This window comes from Choloepus didactylus, chromosome 9, assembly GCF_015220235.1.
Source record: "Choloepus didactylus isolate mChoDid1 chromosome 9, mChoDid1.pri, whole genome shotgun sequence".
Classification (NCBI taxonomy): domain Eukaryota; kingdom Metazoa; phylum Chordata; class Mammalia; order Pilosa; family Megalonychidae; genus Choloepus; species Choloepus didactylus.
Genome location: NC_051315.1, coordinates 122,446,690 through 122,471,072, shown reverse-complemented (window position 1 = coordinate 122,471,072; position 24,383 = coordinate 122,446,690). Strand labels below are relative to the sequence as shown.

The following is a 24,383-nucleotide window of genomic DNA, read 5'->3' as shown; positions in this document are numbered from 1 at the left end:
TGAGTGTCTGATCCTTGGTGGTGGGCAATAACCAAGAGGAGGCTGCCTTTTCAGTACAAGGTCAGGCTGGTAGATGGAGACGGGAAAGATGAAATGTGCTTGCAGCAGATGGAGGTGGAGGCCTGCATAGCTATGTGGCATCAGAGGGCTACTGAGCTGCCAGAGGAAAGAGAGGAGCCTTCTGTTAACCTGGTCTCTGTCTCTGGAGACCACCTCTCCTGCCTCTCTTTCTTGATCACTCTCCTTCAGCCACAGTGTCCTTCTTTCTCATCCTTGAACAAGTCAGGTTCACTCCTGCATTCAGGGCCTTCGCACATCCTCTTCTCTTGGCACAAGGCTCTCTTCCTTCAGATAGTAACACAGCTGCCTCCTCATCATTCAGGTCTCAGCTCCAATATCATTTCTCAGATGCTTTCTCTGACCACCTGTATTAGTTTCCTATTGCTACGATAACAAATCACCACAAATTTAGTGGCTTAAAACAACCCAAGTTTATCATCTTACGGTATAGGAGGTCAAAAGTCCAAAATGGGTTTCCCTGGGCTAAAGCCAAGAGGTTGGCAGGACTGTGTTGCTTCCAGAGAGTGTAGGGGAGAATCCATTTCCTTGCCTCTTAAAGCTGTTAGAGACCACCCACATTCCTTGGCTTATGCCCCTTCCTCCTCCTTCAATGCCAGCAAATGCATCACTCTGACTTTTGCTTCTGTCTTCAATCTCCTTTTCTGACTCTGACATTCCTGTCCCTCTTTCACTTATAAGGGCTCTTGTGATTACATGGAGCTCACCAGATAATCCAAGATAACCTCCCCATCTCAAGATCTGTAACAATCACACCTGCAAAGTCCGTTTTGCCATGTAAAGTAAAATATTCACAAGTTCTGGGAATTAGGGTGTGGACATGTTTGGGGGACCATTTGCCTGCCTATCACACCATCTTATCAACTGTGACTCCTTCTTGCCCCCATTTGTTCTTAATAATTTGTAAAAGTTTGGGCTGGTTTTAGATCATTTTTACCTGTACAGCACCATCCTAATCATCAGGAGCACTTGCGTGAACATGACTTACACTGATTGAAGATGCAGGAGATGGTGAACAGAAGTCGGGGGCTGGGTACTTGGCCTCAGTCGCCTGTCAACTATATGACCGCAGGATGGGAAGAAAGTCATTCCATCTCTCCAGAGCGCAGTTTCTTCATCAACAAAATGTGGGGTTAAATTAAATGATTAGTGCTCTTCCTTCCAGCTCTGCCATTATAGGAATCACCCTCAAAGTCATCGTATTTTATCAGGAAGCAAAATTATAATAAGGCACATACTTCCTATTGACTTTTTCCGCACAAAACACCGTAGAGTGTCAAAGTATTTGCTATTGTACCTGAAAAAAAGAAATTCAGCATGAAACATGTAGTGGATACTCACAAACACACACTTAAACCACAAGCACATCCTGAGAACTGAGCCTTGTTCTTCCCCGTGTGAAGGGCTCTTTGTGGACATGAATCGACTTCTCGTCCGTCATCTCTACAGATTCTGAAATCTCAATAGGACTTACATGCAAAGTAATGCCATTAACCATCCCACAGCAACTTCTATGCCCAGGGTTTACCAAAATATTAAATGTTTCTTAGAAATTTGCCCTTTTAGAGTTAATTAGTATCTGGTCCTCAGTCAGTAATAAGAGGCAGCAATCTAGCATGCCATACAGATTTATAAAATCCACCAAAAAGATTGATCCAGGACTATCCTAAAAGGGTCATTTATGGTAGCTCTAGTGTTTTATACATGGTCTGAGATAAATGGAGATCCAAAGTTCTGGAAATAACAAAACAGTGTGGTGCAGATTTAATTCTCCACCATCCATTCTTACTGCTATGGATTGATCACACAACTTTTGGATTTTAATAGAGGGAAAGCATACCTTTCTAGAATCCAAGGTCTTAATCAAAATTCTATAACTCTTGCTGTATTGGAACTGTTAAGGTTTATATAGTTAGAATTACAGTCAGCTTTGCCGATCAATAGTTGGCCAGTTCAGAGTGTTACCCATTCTGTTGATATAGAACTGCTGAATATGTGTTTAAACAATTGAGTTAATGATATTCTGTGAAATAAGAGAATAGTTTTTTTTTTTTTTGGGGGGGGCGGGACTTATGTCTTCAATCAATATCTATAAACGGCCTCTTTATTGTCAGGCATTAAACATAGTGCCCAAGATATAAAGATCAATGAAACTGCCCCTGTCCTCAGGAGCTCTTAATCTAAGAGCTGTTTGTAATATGTGATAGAGTTCCTGTAAGGCTTTGCATGGGCATCTCCCAGAACTCAGGGAAGGAACATTTAACTCATCCTGGGGCCAGGGAAGAACTATAGGACACCTTAGGCCTCTTCTCAAAATAGATGAAATTTAGCCATGCTTGAAGAAACCCATCACATAATTGTGCTATATGGGCAGTTCCTCTTTGTACAAATTGGTTCAGTTCTTTGATTCTCGCTTTTGTATCAATGAGGTTTTTAAAACTAAAATTGATTAGTCTCCCTCCCTATTGAGACCCTTACCAAGCATTCCCCAAAGATAACAACTGTCAGACATTTATTGTGTGTTCTTCCTGCCAAAGTCCACCAATATGTAGGTCCCCTTTTTGTCTCGTGTAAATGGGACTGTTCTCTGTGCATTGTTGAACACCTTGCTTTTATATAATATAGCCTGAAGTTTTATTCATGTTGGCTTATGCAGATTTACCTCAGTTTTTTAATGCCACATGGAATTTCCACTCTTTGGGTACTCTGTAATTTATTTAATCAGATTTCTGTTAATAGAAAGACAATCCATTTTCAGGGTTTTGCTATTAAAAACAATACTGGAGTAGACATTCTTAAATATGCATTTTAGCATGCAGTTGTGTGGTTCTCAGAAATAGAAAGGCAAGATTAAAGGGTTTGTGGATTTAGTATTTGAGTTTGGTTGATTTTTTTTAAGTTTTCATGAGCATTTATTTATACATGGGCTCTTTACCATTTAGAAATCTTTCCTCTTGGAAGCAATGGTGTTGGGGCTCAAGCGTGGCTCACAAATCCCATTTAATCCCCAATTACCTTGTTAGATACTTTGAATACCAGCAATGCATTCTTCACTTAGCTCTCGGGGGCAAGTGTGGCTAGATGTGGAGAAGCAGCATGACTGAACAGGAGCAATGTGATTGTGGAATTCTGGGCTCCTGGTTTTGAATCTCAGCTCAGGTACATATTCCTGGGTCAGGAGACAAGGTCTCTGAGCCTCAGGTCTTGATAAATGAGAAAATAAATGTGAGTCTAGCACAGTGCCTGGTACATAGTAGGTGCTCAATAAATGGTTGCCTTAAATATCGTCATCATCGACCATCATTCTCTTTGAGCAACTGGTAGCCTCTGTGTGCCTACTGAGAATGAAATTTCCCTGCCCTTGATGGAATATTCATAAATTAGATGCTTTTAAGTTAATAACTACTAATTTTCTAAAAGTACTGAACATTTTATGGTAACAGGCATTACCTTACATAAATATGTAGTTGTTGATATAACACGGCTTGTCCATTTCCAGTGTAGACACAGATACCCCAAGAGGAGAATCTTTCTATCCTCCCGGTCGCAGTATTACTGATGGATGTGTGTGTGTATATATATATGTATATATATATATATATATATAGCATAAGGCAGGGTTTTTCAGACTTTTTGACTGCAACCCACAGTAAGAAATATATTTTACATCTTGATGCCGCACGTAACACACAGACTGACACACACACATTCACACACACACACATAAAACATGAAATAATACTGACTTTTACAAGTGTGACACATTCTGATACAGATTTCCAAACTTTTTTTTTTCCTTAATGCTGATCAGGCCCTCATAGATTGATTTCTACAATCTGCAGTTTTGAAAATATTGCATGCTGATTAAATGTGTGGGACTTAAAACACGAGTGTCTGGGTTCAAATCCAGGCTCTTCTGCTTACTACAGGCATGACCCCAAGCAGGTTAATTCTCCCCTTACAGACCCAGTCGCTTCCTCTATAAATGGGGATAATAATAGTATTTACCTCGTAGCTTCATAGGAGGGATACATGAGTTAACTCCTCAAGCATGTATTGAGCTCTCAATAAATGTCAGTTCTTACTAACCAAAATAATGAGCTAAGTACCCAAATACAATTATCTATTTGACATTGTAACTTGGGTATCTTAAAACCTCCAATTCAACATATGTGAAACCAAACTCATGATCTTCCATCCAAACCTGGTTGTCTCGCAGCATCGTCTGTTCAGGCCGTGGCTTCTCATCCGTCCTGCAGGATCACAAACGAGGGTTTGAGGCCGCCTTTCTCCCTCGTCAGCCCTTACAGTCTGCATCTAGTCCTTTTAGTTCTGCCTCTTACCTTACTACACACATTCACGCACCCCAGGCCAAGCCATCACCAAGGCTTTCCTGTGCTACTTCAGGAGACTGAATTGGCTTCAATCCTTGTCCTCTAATCCTTTCTCCACACTCAGCAAGAAAGATCTTCGCAAAATGCAAATCTGAACTCTCAGACCCTCCTACCTAATACAGCTTCCGTTCCTGCTGGCAGTGCCATACTCCTATTAAAATATGACTAAAGACCCAACTGCCGTACTGTGTCTGATAAGGGCCTGCCTGGGCTCTCTTACTCTGCTCCCCGCCTCCTTCTTAACTCCTGCCCGTCTCCACCTCACTCTCTGGAGCAGTCCCTTGGGCTGTGCTCCTTCCAGGCCCTCATGCTGCTCCCGTCTTCCCCCTGGAGGGCTGTGCTTTCTGCGTTGGTTCTTTGCCTGGGCCACTCTGCCCTCTGCTCTCCCCCATGCCTGGTTCATGCCTGCCCCCCTCCTCAGACCTCAGCTCCTTTGGGATTCCTGACACCTGATTTGATAGGATATCCTCTTGTCTTCTCCCATAGCACAGGGTAAACCCTCTCAATAATTTTATGATCGTTTGCTCAATCCCCGTGTCGTTCAAAGACTGGGAGCTCTGGGAGCTCACTTTTCTCCCTACTTTCCCTCATGCTTTATCCCCAACAGCCAGCACCGTGCCTTGCACATAGTGGGTGCTTAATTAATTGAATGAATAGATTCCTATGAAGGAGATGATCTGTTTCTTCAACCTCCTTTGCCACTCATTCCTCTTCTGAACATTAAAGAGGGTTGTTATTTTTTTTCAACATCATTGACTACTTTGTTCAGTTCAAAGTTTTAAAATTTTAATTAGAAAAGTTGTAGGTTTTCAGAAAATCATGCCTCTCCCACAGTTTTCCCTATTAACACTTTGTATTACTGCAGAACTTTTGTTACAATTGATGAAGAAATATAATTATACTATTAGCTATAATCCCTTGTTTACATTAGGGTCCAATGTTTGTGCTGTACAGTCCTATGGTTTTTTAAAAATTTATATTCTAGTAACATATATACAGCCTAAAATTTCTCCTTTTAACCACATTCAAGTATATAATTCAGTGCTGTTAATTATGTTCACAATGTTGTGCCACCATTCGCTACCGTCCGTTATCAAAACTTTTCATAACCCTGAACAGAAACTCTGTACCAATTAAGCATTCACTCCCCATTCTTTACCCCTGCCCTGGCCCCTGTTAACCTGTATTCTGGTTTCTGAGTCTGCGAATTTGCTTATTCTAATTATTCTGTATCAGTAAGATCATAACGATATTTGTCCTTTTCTGTATGGCTTAATTCATTCAATATGCTGTTTTCAGGTTTGGCTCATGTTGTTGCATATGTCAAAACTTCATTCCTTTTTAGAGCTGAATCATATTCCTTTGTATATATGTCCAACATTTTGTTTATCCATTCATCTGTTAATGGGCACTTGGGTTGCAACCATCTTTTGGCAATTATGATTGATACTGGTATGAACATTGATGTGAAAATATCTGTTCAAGTCCCTGCTTTTAATTCTTCCATGTATATACCTAGATGTGGTATTGCCAGGTCTTATAGTAATTCTATATTCACCTTTCTGAAAACTGCCAAAACTTTTCTACAGTGATTTTACCATTTTGCATTCCCATTGACAATGAATGAGTGTTCCTATTTCTGCACAGCCAGACACTTGTTATTTTCCAGTTTTTAACAGTAGGCATTCTAGTGCATGTGAAATGGTATCTCATTATGGTTTTGATTTGCATTTCCTTAATGGCTAATGATGTTGAGCAGCTTTTCATGTGTGTTTTGTCCCTATGTATAGCTTCCTTGGAGAAATGTCTATTTAAGTCTTTTGCTCATTTTAAAATAGAGTTGTTTGTCTTTTTGTTATTGAGTTACAAGGTTTATTTATTTATTCTGGATATTGCATTCTCATCAAATATGTCCTTTCCAAATATTTTCTCCCTTTCTATAGATTGTCTTTTTACTTTCACAATAAAGTCCTTTGATGCACAAAAGTTTTTAATCTCGATGAAGTCCCATTATCCCTTTTTTCCTTTTGTTGATCATCCTTCTGATATAAAGTCTAAAAAATCATTGCCTAACACAAGGTCCTGAAGATGCTTTCCTTTTTATAGTAGCAGTTTTATGGTTTTGGTTCTTATATTTAGGTCTTTGATCCTTCATTCTTTTGCTGATGGATTCAGTTTTCCCAGTACCATTTGTGGAAAAGACTATTCTTTCAGCATGAGTGAATTTGGCAACCTTGTCAAAAATCAGTTGGCCATAGATGCAAAGGTTTATTTCTGAGCTCTCAATTTGATTCTATTGGTCTAGATGCCCACTCCAGAGTGGGGGATGTATGCCAGCAGCCACCACGGAGCCAGCTAGTCACAGTTCTTTACCACAACTTCTCAGCCTCTTCCTCCTCTCTTCCTCTGGAGCCCCAGAGCAGCTGTTTCAGACAGTTCCTGCCTGTCCAGTAGCTGCTTTGGAGGAGGAGTGAGTCCTGGAGCTCCCTACTCTGCCATCTTCCCCAGAAGTTGTCTCTCCTTCCTTTTTTGAAACACAGTCTCACTACAGATAAAATTCTTGACTGACACTTGTTTTCTTTCAGCACTTAAATATTTCATCCTACTGTCTTATTGTCTCCATGGTTTCTGATGAGAAATCAACACTTACTCTTATTGGGACTCCCTTATACATAATGTGTTGCTTCTCTTGCAGTTTGCAGAATTCTCTCCTTGCCCTTGGCATTTGCTAGTGCCCAGATATGGTTCTATTTGATTTTATCCTGTTTGGGGTTTGTTGGGCTCTTGAATTTGCACATACTTTTGTTTTCTTAATTTGGGGAAGTTTTCTTACGTATTTCTTTGAATAGTCCTTCTGCCCTTCTCTCTCATTCTCCTTTTGGGGCTCCCATAATGTGTATATTGGTACGTTTGACGGTGTCCTGCAAGTCTGTTAGGCTCTGTTTACTTTTATCATTCTGTTTTCTTTCTGCTGCTCAGCCTGAATCCTTTCCATTGTCTTCTCTTTGAGCTCACTGATTGTTTCTTCTGCCAGATCCAATCTCCTGTTGAAACACACTTGGGAATTTTTCATTTCAGTTATTATGGTCTTCAACTCCAGTATCTCTGTTTGGCTCCTTTTTAAAATTTCTCTCTTTAATGAGATTCTCATATTGTTTATTCATCATTTTCATGATATCCTGTAGTTCATTCTGTATGTTTTCATTTATCTCCCTGAGCATGTTGAAGGTCTGTTTTGAAAATTCCTCAACCCAAATGTCCAAAGTCTGGTCTTGGTTAATGGTTTCTGGATTTTTATCTTGTTCCTCTGGATGGGCCATCATTTCCTGATTCATTGTTTGTCTTTTAATCTTTTGTTGCATGTTGTTCATTTAATATTTTAAAGTGTTAACACTGGGATTTAGCCCCCTGAGCTGTTTCTTAAGACTGTATCCAAATGTAATGTGGCAAAGATTTCTGTGAGGAACTGACCACCAGAGACGAGACTGAGTTCAGGCCGAAGTTTATTTGCAGAGACAGCGAACTGCCCAGGCAGCACACAGAGTGGCGTCTCCACCGGCCGCTGCAGGGAGAAGGGACTCTATAGGTAGGTTCATGTGTGGGAACACGCAAGGTGGAGGAGGAGTTCAATTTGGCTTGTTGTTATCAGTTCAGGAAGGTCTCGGTTTAGCTGTTTGACTTCAGTTCGTGGGAGTTATCTTTTTTGTTTCCTTTGAGGAGGCTGGACTTAATCAGTTTCCTTGTGTGTCAGGAACTAACAAAAACAAACAAATCAATGCACAAAACACCTGTCACAGTCTTTGCAAATTAGCTCTGCATTGGCTAGTGCGCTCCTTCAGCGTTTGGCCCTTGTATCATGAAGATCAGCTCAAGACAAGTGGAAAGTGCGGTGTCCTCTTTGTCTTTTCTGAGCCTGGGCTTTGTCCTGGGCTTGGGCTTGGGCTTGCTCATGGCCTTAGGAATTCTCCCTATTTACAGGAATTTGAATGTGCCTTCTCCTCACTGTGAAGTAGACTTTCCCCCTTCTTGAGTAGACTGTTACATGACTTAAAATAGGAAGTCTATTTCCCCATGCTATTTTGACTTAATTGTTTCTTACGCTGCTTTAGTTGTCAACAAGCTGTTTCTATATGCAGGGCAAGTTCTGAGATGGTGAGCCACACATGCTTCCTGGTTGAGTCTTTCAGGCTTCTATTCAATAGATTGGCAGTGATATACAGGCACCCCAGCACGCACATGTTACTCTGCTCCCACCAGAAGAGTGCCAGGGACCTGCTATAGGAGCGGAGGCTGGCTGCATATTGTGCCCGGGAGTGTTTGGGGAAAGGCCAACAAGGGTGGCACAAGCCTCTCCTTACATTTTTAAAGCTGTGCTTCCTTGAATTGGCACTCACCTAGTTACTGCAACCCTTTAACTGTCTTCCGGAGTTCTGAGGAAGATAGCTCTGTCAGTTATTGCTAGTTGTTGAAAGATTCTGCGGGGTAATGGCTCCTGGAAGTGTCTTTATGCCACCGTCTTGTGTAGAGTAATTTTAAATCCCTCCTTACACACGTGGTCGGCAGCAGATGATTTCAAACATTATGTAGCTAAGTGACATCATGCAAAACACGACTCACTCACATTCACTTTTTTATGACAACATTGGCAGGCAAATTAAGCTAACTATATTCATCTAGGTAAATTCAAAATAGGTTTAGGTAATGCGTTCTAGAATAAATTTATAATTATATGTAATTTATAATAATAGACTGGCAGTCTGTTTTTGATGGCCTGGAGTGTCAGGATCTTTTATCCTCAGATCTGGTTCATCCTCAGCTTGGCCACTGACTCCCTCTTTCCCCTTGAGCAGTGCCTCTGAATCTGACTCCTCTACCTGGCTCAAGGTGATTTTTCAGTACCAACTTAAATGCTAAATGTGAATCCTCTTTGGAAACTATAAAATGTCAAACAAATTTAGATTAAACCAAAATGCAGATGGTCCCTGAGTCCCACAAGTGTGACATTTTCCCTGAGCAGCTCAGCTCGTGTGCATGCGTTCCTGGTCCTGCACCTGCTGGAGCTGAAGGAATCATCCTTTTGGCACGTTCTGCTGCACCATCCTTCCCTGTGCCGTACTGTAGCTGACTTCATAAATGATCCACGCCACCGGCCTCCTGGAACGCAGCCAAGCAGTGGCTTACAGGGCTTGCACGTGGACTGAGGTGGCAGCTGTGGCCACCTGGTGCAGATAAATTTGTGGACTTTCAGACCAAGTGTTGGATTTATTTAAATCCAGCCCAGCAACTAAGCAGCTGCATGCACTTCTGTCAGAAAAGTTTTAGACATCGATAACATGGAATCTTTAAAGAAAAGGGCAGGACAAGGGAGGAAGGAAAGTGAGGTTTTAGGAGAAATTTGGAGAAAGTTTCCCCCAAAGTCCAAACAACTTGGAACTCAGAGTTTTCGGAAATGGAGCAGGTGGTCAAAAATGCCAACAGTTTAGGCCACCCATCTGGCCTGGGCACAGCTCAGAGCATGAGTCCGGGAAAATTGTTTCTTCATTGCAGTGGCCACGTGCTTGTGCACATAATCAATATGATGCTGTGCTGGTTTGAAGCTGTTATGTATCCCAGAAAAGGATATTTTCTCTTAATCCATTCCTGTGGGTGGGACCTTTTGATTAGGTTGCTTCAATTGAGATATGACCCACCCAATTCAAGGTGTGTCTTAATCCTTTACTGGAGTCCTTTATGAGGATAAAAGACAGAAGAAAGCCAAGAGAGCTGAGAGAAACTCCCAGAGAGCTCAGAGAGAGACACCCAGAGAAGCTGAAGGAAAGCCCCCAGAGGAGCTGAGAGAGCCACTGAAGCCAGGAGCTGCAAGCAGCGAAACCCAGGAGAGAAGGACCAGCAGGCACCGGCCGTGTGCCTTCCCATGCAACAGAGGAGCCCCAGATGCCAGGGACCTTTCTTCAGAAAAAGTGTCATCTTATAAATGCCTTAATTGGGACATTTCACGGCCTTAGAACTGTGAATTTGTAGACTAATAAATCCCTATTGTAAAGGCCAATTCATTTCTGGTCGATTGCATTCTGGCAGCTTTAGCAAACTGAAACAGATGTGAGCATTGTTTGCACGGAGTTTATGCAGAAACCACGCAGCCACACTAGGAACTCTTGCGTCCCACCTTAGTGGTCTGGTCTGAGTCCTCTAAGTTGGAGTGAAGGACAGTCCTGGCTTCCCTGTGTTGATGCTAAATGGGTATTACTGCATTCTCTGCTGAACATGGGGCTCCAGCCTACAACTGATTTTTTCAGAGAATGTTGAAATACCTGGAAATCAAGTGAGTTGCACTTGCTTTTGTGGGCCAGAACAATGAGTTTCCTTTCTGTATGTGCACCAGGCGATCCCTGAATGAAACGGCTTCCAGTGGAGCGTTGTTCTGGTTCCTGGAGCACCTTGGCCTTCATGGTGACTGTATTTGCAGTGATGGGTCTTGGTCCGTGTACCTGCCTGGGAGTTTGCTCAGGTGGGGCAATAACTCACCAGCGGCCAGTTAGTCTGACGGATCCACAGGCTGGCCAGACTCAGGCAAGCAGACCCAAATGGCAGAAGCGGGCTTTCAGGGTCTTGGTAAAATACTCTGGGGTCTGGGGATCTGGATGTGAACTCAGGAGTCACTTATTTCAGTCTCATTCTCAGACTCTCAGGAACCCCGTAGTCGGGGGCATGGGTCAGTTGGCTGTTAGTCTTCCAGGGCTGGCATCTGCATATGTCCCCTTGTCGGGATGTCTCCTTGGGCTCTTCTTCAGAGTGTAACTTTTCCCTGATTGTTTCTGAGGTAAAAATAACAGATTCTCAGATTCCGTGATTGTAGTAGGTTGAATTATTATGGATCCTAGCAAACTCCTGTCCTTTATCTTAATTCACATTTCTGTGGGTTTGAACCTATTGTAAATAGGGCCTTTTGCAGATGTTATTATTAGTGAAGTCATGGCTAGGTGAATCAGGCTGGGTCTTACTGGGGGCCATATAAAGAGAGAAACCAGAAGCTAGACGAGAGAGGTGGCCACGGAGGAGCCAGAACCTGGAAGTCAGTGGAACCAGAACAGACACAAGGAGAGAGAGCATGTGATGTGATGGGGGCAGAGCTGCAAGCCAGGGGACCCTGAGGATCATGGGAAGCCAGCAGTCAAGCTCCGCAGACATTGGAGAGAGAGCGTCACCTGGCCGATGCCTTGATTTTGGACCCCTGGCCTCCCGAACCGTAAGTCAATAAATTCTTGTTGTTAAGCCAACTGGTGTGTGCTGCTTGTCATAGCAACTTGGCAACCTAAGACAGTGATCACTGAAGATGTACTAAGGTGAGGGGGGAGTATCTAGAGGACATAAACATTCTCACCTAGAATGGCACAGAATCTCAAGGGAAGACACGTGTTCCCTCCCACCTCTGAACCTTCTCTCCAGGGGAGGAGGCTGTGTGTGAATACAATAGAGAAGGCCTTCTATTTTCCATGAGTTTAGCTTCCCTTTCTTCTTATATATACCTTTATTATTTTCAGTTTCCTTTCAAATTTTGTTTGCATTATCCAGACCATCCTTTTGTGTGCAGATCTATGAACAGGAAATAATTTGACCACTTTTGATTCATTTCAAACAGAGGTTTTGCTCTGTCCTTCCATTTTTGCTTGGTCCTTCCATTTTCCCCCATTAGTACAGGTTGGTGCTTTTAGGAAGGACACAGGGTAATAATCTCGTGATAAGCTTCAGCTCAGAGCATGTGGATGGCATCCTCCTCCTCACCTCCTCCTCTTCCTCTCACCCTCTTCCTCTTCATCTTTTATTTTCTCCCCTTCACTACCACAGCTGCTCCTCCTTAGGGACCATCTCTCACCTTCCCAGCAGTGGACTTTCTTATTTTTCTTTCCATGTTTCCTAAATTAATCCTCACAACAAATCAAGGGGTTACACATTGTTATTTTCATCTTACAAATTAATAAACTGAGGCTCAGGGAGTTTGAGCAAATGTTGGAGCCGGGATTCAAAGCAAGGTTGGTGTGATCGCAAGGCCCACACTCTCTCCACCAGTTAGGCTGGAAGATGATGCCCCAGGTATTTTCTTTAAATAACCTACTGCTTATTTGCTTTACTGTAAAAGGAATACATTATTCCTTGGAAAAGACTGAGAAGCATAAAGAAGAAAATAGAAATCCCTGTAATCCTGCCCAGAGACACCGTTACTAGCACTTTGTGGTGGGATACGGAGGCGGTGAACTCGGATCGAGGCTTGTGTATGACTCCTCGAGCAAGCAACTTTGTGTCCACAGGCCTCGCCTGTGAAGCGGGCACCAAGAATAATATATCCTCTGGTGGTTGTAATGATTAAATGAGGTGTTTTTGAGGAGCTCTGTTCAAAGTACAAAAATAATAAATGTTTGCCATTATCATCCTTTAGCCTTCTGAGCTTTCCAGTCTGTAGATATTCATTTTAAACTCCCATGGGATTGGTCTACATAAGTAGAGTCCTATTTGGTAACCTTTCATTCTTTTGCTATTCAGTGGGCTTCTTTCCATCTCACTAAGCATAAAATATTTAGGTTGCTTCTCATTTTTTTTTTTCACTCTTATAAACTGTGTTGTATGTTGTTGGGATGGAGACAGAATACATGGGAGAGGGTCTAGCTTTGTTTGTAACATTTTATTGCTTTTTAAAAAGACCTGAAAAACCCTAAATCAAAACTGATAAAACAGTAACAGTTATTAACTCTGAGTGGTGAGTATGTTTGTGCTTGGTTTCTGAAACTTCCTAAGTAGGCAACAGATGATTCTGGGTGGCCGGTGGGGGGTGCACTCTTCAGTCCTTGGTGGTCTCCACCTTTCCTAATCGTCTCTGGATGCCTAGCTCGCTTCCCTCGTTTGAGAATTTGAAGTCTTTGGTGTCTGTAAGTATCTGAGTTTCAACCCCTGCCTTGGGGCATGTGCATCTAGGTTACTGTGCTCTCAGCAGGTGCTTTGGGGCCGACAACATCTGTCTTTGCTTCTGGACTGGGGCCTGTCATATCCCTTTTTCTGTCTCTCTCCAGCCTGTCACTCATGGTGTCATCTTCTGCTGTCAGCAACTTGAGAAAACAGCCCCAGCAGCACCCCCTACCCCCCATCCCTGACAGTTGATAATTCAGCATTTAGAAATCATGATACTGAGATGAAAACCCTGTACATCAGTCTTCGTGCATTTATAGGACTATTTCCCCAGCATAAATCCTAAAAATTAAAATTTCCGGGTCAAGAGACTTGCCAAGTATTCCACAGAAGGACTGTATATCAATTTACACAGTTCCCATTCCTGTGTACCCTTGCCAACTGTGATTATCATCATGTAAAAATAATATTTGGGCACTGATAGAGGAACTGCATATTTTATAATTATGAAGCTGAACAATTTTCTATTTGTCTTTCTTTGGTGAATTCCTTTTTATATCCTTTGCCCATTTTCCTATGGGTTGTTCATGTTTATTTCAATGATTCGTAAGAGGGCCTTATTTATTAGGAATACTAAGCCCTTGGTCTGGCATCACCCTAGAAAATATTTTTTCCCCATTTGGGTAGCCCTTATATCTTAAATTACCAATGCAAGGAATGGAAAGACCTTCAGTTCTGAAGTCCAGAATTCCTATCCTGCTGTCTGCTTCTCTGTGCCTTCAGACCTCCAGTGGAAGTCCGGGCACATGGCCGAGAGTCTCACCAACATGCCCCGGCACTCCCTCTACATCATCATCGGAGCCCTCTGCGTCGCCTTCATCCTGATGCTGATCATCCTGATCGTGGGCATTTGCCGCATCAGCCGCATCGAGTACCAGGGCTCCTCCAGGCCGGCCTACGAGGAGTTCTACAACTGCCGCAGCATCGACAGCGAGTTCAGCAACGCCATCGCGTCCATCCGGCACGCCAGGTGGGCTCCCGCAGGCTGGGCGGGAGGCGGGGAGATGCTGCGTCCATGTGCGTTCTCAGCACCAGGTGTTGTCAGTAAATAGGAATTTACATCCACAAAGAGAGGATTTCAAAGAATGCAACAGAGTCTCATTGTGGTATCTGGGGACAGATTGTTAAGCCTTCTTATAAGGAAACCCCTTTTAATTTGCTGCTAGTTTTGTGTGTTCAATGAATACATTTATTCATTAAATTTGGGTTGATTGGGCCTGTGAATATCTAATTCTTAATCACTCTATATGGAACATTTTTGATGATCTCATTTTTGAATGTTTTTAAATATATTTAGATATATTGGAATTGTTTTTAGATATATAAACAGTCAACATGGCTATACATGATTGCATTTGATTTAAGGGTTTTTAAAGAGAGTAATGAACATCTATCATTCTACCTTTAGAGTTCTTATCATCCAAAATGGTATCCTGTTCTGGTCACTTAGTCTTCCAGAAATACAGTCCATTCAAGTATAGAAAGGGACAGTACCACCTCCTGAGAGAGTTAGGACAATCAAATCAAATGACAAATATTAAAGAATTGTATAAACAGAGCCATATTTACTTTTCAAAATACACTCTAACGCTTAAAAAATCAGGTACTCTAACATTTAGTTAACTTTTGTCAAGAGTATTTTTTCCACACATACTAGTGATATTGTCTGTTGAAGGAAGCCATCTTTTGTTTTAATCAATAGGAACAACTGAAAGCACACAATCCAGAAGGTCAGTATGCCACAGCAAAAAGTGGGCTGAGCTTGGCAACCAAAGATTGGGGCTCAAGGAAACGATTAGCTGCCTGCTCTTTATTGGGGTGGTCAGGAATTGTTACCAAGCAAAACATAAGCAGATTGAAATTCTGTCTGAACTGTCATAAAAGCCAAGAAGTTCAAAAAGTTGGCTTTCTCCAAAGTGACTCACCAAAACACAAGTTTCCTGTCTTACAGCCATCTTGCCGTGCAGTGGAAACAAAGGCCAGGACCCAGTTTTAGAGGGCCAGTGGTTAAGAGAAATTGGGAGACATGGAGCATGTGCCCCAGTGCCCAGATGGGGGAAGGAACAACTTCTTTGTGGGAGCTGCGTCCAGGCCTTGCTTATCTAACTACCAGGGAGAACTCATACCCCACAGAACTACTCATTATTGGCTAATTCCCTTTAAGGTTCAACTCAGACAACATGGCTTCCAGAAAACCCTTTATCTCAACCCCTGCAAGCCCACCCTAAATGTTTATTTGACTGTTTCTTGCACTAGCCTTCAAATAAAAGACAATGACTTTTATTTCTGTATCTCCAGTGGGTCATGGCACATCATAGAACTCACTAAAAGTTTGAAAAGCATGGATACTCTCAGTTAGGGGTCTTGACCTGCTTGAGAGGTAGATTCATCTTGGAGCCTGTCTTTAGCCATCCCCTGCTATCTCTGCTTAGTAAGTGGCCCCAACCTGTAGCAGTATTTGCAGTATCCTGAAAATCATTGGCTGGAATGCAGAGAATGTAAAATGGAGAGGAACTGAAAAGTACTCTTAGTTTGCCAGGGCTGCTGTGACACATGCCACATACTGGTTGGCTTAAACAGCAAGAATTTATTGTCCGTGGTTTTGGAGGCCAGAAGTCCAACATCAGGGTATTGGTGGGGTTTGCCTTCTCCTGGAGTTTGTCCCTTTGGTTTCCACTGGCTTCTGGCTTCTATTGACTTCTGCATTTGAATTTACTTTGCTTTTAAGGACTCCAGTCATATGGATTAAAGTCCAGCCTGATTCAGTTTGGCCTCATCTAAACAGCATCTTTGCAGATCCTATTCACAAATGAGTCCACACCTTAACTAATAATAACATCTCCAAAGGTCTTTTACAAATGAGTTTACAACCACAGGACAGGTTGAATAAGTCTTTATTGGTTACGTGTTCAATCCCCAACAATAATGACGAGTGACGAGTCTTGTCTCTTTTGTCCATTCCTGGAGGGGCTTAGTTAACCAGGAAGAAATCAGAATAAGTCACTTTCTGCTGGCATCAGATTTCCCTCCAACCCCAGATACTTCAGGCTTCAAGAGGAATGTTTTATTTCAGCCCCCAAATACGTTAAAATAGATTATTTTTCGGAACCTTATGCTTATGTAGCCCACTGGCAAGATATTTAACTGAATATTCTTGGAAGGAAAGAATAAATGTGAAAGCATTTACAAACCTGGTTCTTATTTGGTGCTGATTGTTATAAAAAAATATTTACTGCAGAATTCCTAACCAACAAGCTCCTCCATGCATCAGTGACTACAGATAAAAGGACTGAAGTTATAACAATATCTGGATTTCCCCAAGTATCGGGATTTTAGGAGTACTTTCTCTTTTGAATGTTTATTCAGCTACAGCCTGTAGTTTCTCCAGCATGGCTGCGTCAGGGTCCTGATTTTCTGCATCTTTCACTGCTTGGTCCTTTTTGCTCCTTTTTCCTGGAAACCCTAGAAGGGCACTGGCAAAAATCAGTCCTTTTGAGGTTGCTCTTGCTGTAGTTTCCAGCAGCGGCCTGTAATTGATGCCCGTCTCATGGCCTCTCCCTGCTGCTAGCTGGAGGTGGCACTGGATCAGGATGACGGCCGTCGTGCCTGGTGCATGCTGATTGGGTCCCCCGTGACACTCAGGAGTGCCTGGAGGAAGCCTCGGGTGGTTCCGATGTAACCGACCAGCCTGTCCTGCCCTGGGAGAAGGAGGACCCCTAAGAGTCATCTCAGGGGGGTCACAGTGGGAATGTTTGTTTGAAACAAAGAAAAGAAAAAAATATTTTTGTAAAAAGAGTCATCTGTTTCACAGTTACTTTGCTTATAATCAGGCAGAAGAGAATCTGTAATCAACTAGCAAGATCAGAGCCACAGATCTCCAAGCTCTGATGCTGAGGTCACCTCCTGAATGCTCACAACTCTATCAACTAAAAGCACCTGCTCACAGAAAATGAAAAGAGGGCAGCCGTGAAAGGGCACGGTCCATTTGTCTTAAGTGGCACCTTGAGAGTCTGACCTTGCTCTAGGTCATGGCCACCTGACGTTCTCTGCAGCATTGGTTTAGTGTTTGTTGACTTCCAGGAGAATGTGTGCTAGAAGAACATGCACTCTAATCTGCCTCATAACTGGTTACAATACCTTTTGTCTATACAGTGAAATGAGGTACAGGAAGCTTATCGGTTTGCCAGGGCTGCTGTCACAAAGAACCACAGACTAATTGACTTAACCAACAGAAATCTGTTTTCTTTCAGTTCTGGAGGCTGGAAGTTTGAAATGAAGTTGCCTACAGAGCCAAGTTTCCCCTTAAAGGAGAGAATTTTTGTTCTGTGCCTCTCCCCTGGCTTCTGGTGGGTGATCAGCAAACCATGGAGGCATTTCTTGGCTTATGGTGACATAACAATCCTGCCTCTGTCACACGGCTGTATCTGTCCTCTTTCTCCTCTCCCTCTTTCTTTCCCCTCCAAATTTCCTCTCCTTTTAAGGACTCCAGTCATATTGGATTAGAGCCCACCCTAATCCAGTTTGGCATCATCTTAATTAATAACACCTTCAAAGATCCCATTTACAAATAAGGGCACATTAACAGGTCTGGGGTTACTACTCCACGATGTCTTCTGGGGAGAGACAATTCAATCCATAACATCATCAAATATTTTGTTTTCAGTGTCCGTTCTGCTGCCACACCTTCTGTGATGGCTAACGTGTCAGGAGAGCTTCCCATTGGCCGCACATTAGGTCATGTCATTGGCAGCGATCTCACTTGCAAGAACCGCACAAGAATCCCGGGGCACGTGCATCGTTAGTCCCATAGTATAGGTGAAAGGAATTGAGATGTAGCAAGGTGATGTGATTTACCCAAGGGTCCCAGAGTTCGTAGGCCAGAAAGGACGGAAGTAGTCCTGCCAGTCCAGAGCCGGTGCCCCTACATCCGCGGTGCGTTCATGGGCTCATGGGTTGAGGCAGGTGCTGTGGGCGCCACAGTTCACAGGTTCCTCACATGCGTGAAGGCAGAACCAACGAGTTCCAGAGCTCGGGCTCGGAAACCAGAACGCGCCACCTCACACTAGGAGTGGGAACTTGGAAAAATGGTCTCCAAGCCTCCATTTCCTCATCTGTAAAATGGGATGAAGGCTACACGCTCAGCTCACAAGATTGTCCTGACAACGTAAAGAGATAATCAATGAAAATGAGACTACCGAACAAGATGGTTGAATGACGGCTTAGAATAGTGCCCGATGTACGAGCCCTTTGTGGGGCTGGGGGAGGCGCCACCAAATCAGAGCTGCTTTTCCAGGGGGAGAGGACTCATGTCAAGTCATCACATCGTTTTAAATCTCCTTCCCACGGTCTTTGGTCACGTTGTGGGACATGAGCCACCTCCTCCGGGAACGTGTGACTACAGCTACCGAGCCCTCCCAGCAGTCAGCCCCACGCAGCGCAGAGGGGACACTGTGCCGATTATCTTTTCACCTGACAAGAGTGCATCCTGAGTAAACCTCACCTATAGTACTGAGTGAAAAAGTCAGTCACCAATCATTGTGCGGAGCATTTTTTCAGTTTTGCTAAAATATGTAATGAACGTTAAAAATGACACTTTAGGAGGAGCTTAATAAAAATTTGCCACGTGAACTGAAGTGATGTGGGATTGAGGGGCATGTAGACTAAAGTATAAGGCACCAAAGCAGCGATATCTGGTCCTTTGGAGAGGGAAGCTATGGGCAATTCTTAGTCTGCATCAGGGGTTGGCAAACTGTATCCTGTAAGGTGCCAGATAGTAAATATTTTAGACCTTGTGGGCTGTTGGGTCTCTCCAGGACAACTCTCCTCTGCCTTTGTAGTGCAAAAGCAGCCAGAGAAGACACAAATGAAAGGGTAAGGCTGTGTTCCAATAAAACTTGATTTAAAACAAAAACATGTGACCAGCTAGAGTTGGCTTGCAGGCTGTAGTTTGCTAACCCTGGTCTTCATTATAATTTTCTCTAGCTGCTGGCTTTTTTTTTTTTTTTTTAAACTATTAAAGTGTACCTTTGCAATAAGGGAAAACGATGTGTTATATATAAAAAGAACAGTCACATAAAAACTCCTACAGTAAAATAGGCAACCTCTTACATTGGAATTCCACAGGTGTTAGCTGTTTATTTCTTACCATACACCCAGTTCTGAGAAACAAAGGAGATATAAAAAGCTTTTAGTATTTTAAATGTAGGAATGAATAAGCATTCATTTATCACCAACTGTGAGCCTGCCACTGTGATAGATGTGGGCGATTCGAGGAGAGCCTTATTTTATTTTGTGTTTTTAAAAATTAAGATGTTTCCATAAAGTAAGCCATTTTTAGCTTCCATATCACAGATCCTGCACTTTGGATGGAGACCTTTGTAATTGCCCAAGGAATTTGGCCAGGGTCCTCTGGAACTGGGAAATCCAATGCAGGAATTTTGGCCCAGGCCGGACTCCAGGCCTGAGTGTTCTGCTCTCTATTGCTGAGCATGTTAGTCTTACTTTACCCGGCTTACATTTGTTCCCAGCACTAGGATTTATGGCTCATGCTGGTGTAGAGCTGAGCCCTTTCACCTCTTGCCACACAACTGATTTAACCAGTCTGGACACATAGCGATTCTCACTCTTCAGTCTATTTCACAGCACGCCCCAAGTGAACAAATGGCTTGTGTGGTTATGCTGCGTGGACCTGAAACACACTTCAGCTCCATGATGACGACTTACATTTACAACACTTTGAATTGTAGCCTGTTAATGGATTGAGAGAAATGGAGACATTCAACTTTCTAGATTGTGAGGAAACAGATTCTCCTTCAAACTAGGAAATCACATAAAAATGAAATGGGCATTTTTAACATATAATCAATCTATCTATCGAATTGCTTGGCTTTTTCTTCTTGGCCAACAATCTGATTAATCGGTTCTGATTCACTGGCTCTGCAGTCAAGAGTCCCTTCTGAAAACCATCCTGTGGCCACTATGGAGAACATGGAGAATTTTTCACTGGGATTACCCAAGTGTTTGGTTAAATTATTCTCAGTAGTATATTATTACCAGTATTGTCATCTCCAGTTCTATTTTATGAGAAAATAGTTAAAACATTTGTACCTTAAAATAACCTCTGAAATTCTCAACTTAGGAGAAAGTTTAAAATGCAATTAGGTTTTACACCTTTTCCCATTCAGAGATTATGCAGGTCTCACTCAACTTAAATAAACAGACAGCAGCCTGTTGTCTGATTCACACCTCTTCAAGGACAATCTCAGGCCTGATGCTTCATATTTTAGGCACTATTCTACTGAAGCCTTTTAAATGTTGAGGCAATAGCTGTGCATTTCTCAGCATTTTGCTAGCTCTGCGTTTTGCTTGGCACCCATCTGGTGTGATTTAAACCTTTCAACTCCTGAAGGCAGGTGATCTTGTGTGACTTGGAACAGATAGTTGATGAATGTTTGAAAAGAAAAAAAAACATGAAGAATGCAACATTTTCTCATTTCCCCCTTGATTCTACTTCTCATCTCTGTAATTGAGAAGACGGATTTTCAACGTATCAGAGAAGAAATAGGAAAGGAGGGGAGATGGGCTGTAAGCCATGGTAAAAAGTCCCTTTAAGTCTTGAGGGTCCCTTCCTAGTAAGCTGTTTAAAATTTAAGTTTCTTTTTGATTTTCTTTTTTAACGAACCCTTGTTAGACTTGAAACAGTTAAAAATGTTGTCTACCGAAGGGAGGAGGGATGATGGGTTAGCATGGAAGATTGTTTAAATCATGTTTCCCTGGTTTCCAGGGGTCGAAGGGAAAGTGAGGTCTCAGATAAGAAGAGACCACCCAGAAGTTGCATTGGCTTTATTTTAATAATTGCCTTCGAAGTCTGGTTTGGCAGGAGGTCCTGAAATTGGATTTTGATTCCCCTGGCTTCTGTGCGCCGTCCTGCTGTCGAGGGGATTTTGATATATACACATCTGTTAGAATAATGGCTTTGAGCTCAGAGAAAAACAATGCCTGTGTGGGTGGTGGGGGTAGTGGGTGGGTAGGATCTGCCAGTGGGTGCCCACACAGTTTGCAGACAAACACCTTCTTATTTGAAGTTGTTTTAGGTCCCTGGCTGCTAAAAATGAATACCATACAATAGGTTGGCTCCCTTTCAGAGGCCAGAAGAGTTGCTTCTTCCAGGGGTTGGTATCTGCTGGCTGGCCGTCTGTCTTTGGGGTTCCTTGGCTTTATTGTCACATGGCAATGCCCGTGGCGTGTCTTCTTTCTCTTGCAGGTTCCATTCACTTCCAGCCTCTGGCTTCTCCCCGTGGCTTCTCTTTTTGCATCCAATTTCCTTTGCTTATAAGGACTTCAGCCATATTGGATTAAGCCCCCCCCAATCCCCCCCCCCAATCTGAACATGCTTTTTGTGGGGGACATGATTCTGATTCAATCCCCAACAGAAGTCGTTTCCTCCCTCCATCCTTCTCCCTGTGTTGGGACCTCAGATGCCTTCCCAGCTTGCTCAGCGCTCCACTCAGAATCCCGTGGGACAATGTGTTCACAGTCCAGTGAAGACTGTCCTCAAATTCTGTACTCCAGTGGGTGTTCCGGTTTGCTAATGCTGCCATTATGCAAAATACCAGAAATGGATTGGCCTTATAAAGGGGTTTGTTTGGTTACAAATTCAGAGTTCTAAGGCCATAAACGTGTCCATATGAAGGCAACAACAAGAAGATACCTTCACTGAAGAAAGGCCAATGGCGTCCAGAACACCCCTGTCAGCTGGGAAGACATGTGGCTGGTGTCTGCTGTTCCTTTGCTCCCAGGTTACATTTCAAAATGGCGTTCTCCAAAATGTCCCTGGGCCTCTCTTAGCTTCTCTGGGGAAAACTCTGTGTTTCATCTCTCAACTTAGCATCTCCAAATGTCCTTCTTTCCGCATTGCCAACAATCTCTAAGTGTCAGCAAGCAGCTGGGCCTTGGCTTAGCACACCCCTGGGTGTTTTCGTCTCTCTGCTCTCTGCGTAAGCTCCCTTTAAAGGACTCCAGTAAACGAATCAAGACCTACCCTGAATGGGCGAGGTCAAATCTTCATGGAAACTTCCAATCAAGAGGTCACACCCTAATCAAAAAGATTAATCAGTCTGCGCCCACAAGATTGCATTAAAGAATGTGACTTTTGTGGGGGCATAATATATCCAAAGTGGCACAGTGGGAGTAAAATAAATTTGCTTCTCTGAGTATTCATGGGTCTCAGGAAGAAAAAGACAAATCGATGCACATTTCCTTAAAACCTATTGTGAAACTGTCCTGCCTGAATGCTTTGCCAAGTTTTAACCTTAGAAGCTTCAGCATTAATTTGGGTTCTGTTCTTTATGAAATCCATTCTTTTCCTCCTGCACTGAAGACTAATATTTATTCTCTTTTGGTGTTCGTATCAGGATGTCTTAAATTTCTTTACTTGCTAGAGGATGTATTTTTAGAGTATTTTTATGGCTTCATTTAATGCTTGAACGTTATTCTCACTGCTTGCATTGAATAGGACCTGATATCCATTATTTATCTTACCAGAGCACTGTCTCCCTATGATTTCAGGTTTGGAAAGAAATCCCGGCCTGCGATGTATGACGTGACACCTATCGCCTACGAGGATTACAGTCCTGATGACAAACCCTTGGTCACGCTGATTAAAACAAAAGATTTGTAATCTTTTTTTGGATTATTTTTCAAAAAGATGGGGAACTACACTGATTTCAATATTTTTAAGAAAACAAAAAGCTTAAGAAATTTAAAATGTTAGCTGCTCAAGAGTTTTCGGTAGAATATTTAAGAACTAATTTTCTGCAGCTTTTAGTTTGGAAAAAAATATTTTAAAAACAGAATTTGTGGAATCCATAGATTACGTTTTAATGTACTTTCAGCTCTCTAAACTGTATGCTTCTAATAGTGGGTGCTCTTTCCATTGTAGAGACTATCACAAAACCCAGATTCCTTTCTGTGGTTGTTACAGAATAAGTGTAATCAAGGAGAAGTTTCTGTTTGACGTGCGAGTGCCGACTTCCTGAGTAGAGTTAGGAAATCATGTAAAGTAGAGTATGATGCATAATCCAGTATACCCGTTACTTAAAAAGAAGTCTGAAATGTTTGTTTTGTGAAAAAGAAGTTAGTTAAATTTACTGTTCCTAACCTGAATGAAATTAGCCTCTGCCTTATTCTGTGCATGGGTAAGTAACGTATTTCTGCACTGTTTTGTTGAACCTCGCGGAAGCACTCTTTTGAGTTCGTTTTTATCATTTTTTCGTAACAGTCTTCCAACTAGGCCTTAAAGAATTACATAATGAGAGGGCCTAGCGAGGCAAATTATGATCAAACTGAATCTATATTTTTCTTTAAAAAGTCAAGGTTTTATATTGTGAGTAAATTAAACTTATGTTTGAGTTGTTTGTTGCTAAGAGGTAATAACTGTAAGGAGAGTACTGGTTTCTTCAGTAGTGTGTATTTCTCAGTGCATCTTTATTTATATCCAGGACATTTCTGTGGCTGTATTTGATTGATATGTGCTTCTTCTGATTCTTGCTAATTTCAAAAAATAGTGAATAAATGTTATCAAGTCAAGGATGCGTTTGTCTTGTTCATTCTTTTAAAATGATACAAAATGTTTTTGATTTGACATTGACCATCGAACAAACAGTCCCATTGTTTTATATCTTAAATATTCTAGGGAGTTTGTCTTTTGTGGCTGTCAGAGCCTTCTGTGGGCTGATGTGACCTCCTCATCACCTTGCAACAAGTCAGTGAGTCACCATGAACTGCTTGTACATTTGAAGGGTGGGGAAAAATAATAAAAATCCCCATTTTGAATTTTGCATCAGAGTTTGCCAGTGAATTTCGACATACACTGAAATCCGGAGACACACCAGGCATTACGTGCAGGCGCCTGTCTCAGTGAAAATTGCAGGATGTCCACCACGGAGGTGAAAT

At 42.4% G+C, this 24,383-nt stretch overlaps 1 protein-coding gene across 1 annotated transcript in view; it reads left to right on the top strand.

Annotated features, from left to right (window-relative positions):
* Positions 1-24,017, top strand: part of DNER (delta/notch like EGF repeat containing) — a 381,612-nt gene extending 357,595 nt beyond the window's left edge. The window contains exons 12-13 of the mRNA XM_037850346.1: positions 14,154-14,400; positions 22,998-24,017. Coding sequence (XP_037706274.1) covers positions 14,154-14,400; positions 22,998-23,109 — 359 coding nt within the window. The 3' untranslated portion in view covers positions 23,110-24,017. The remainder of the gene's footprint in view (positions 1-14,153; positions 14,401-22,997) is intronic.
* The last annotated feature ends 366 nt before the right edge of the window (positions 24,018-24,383 follow it).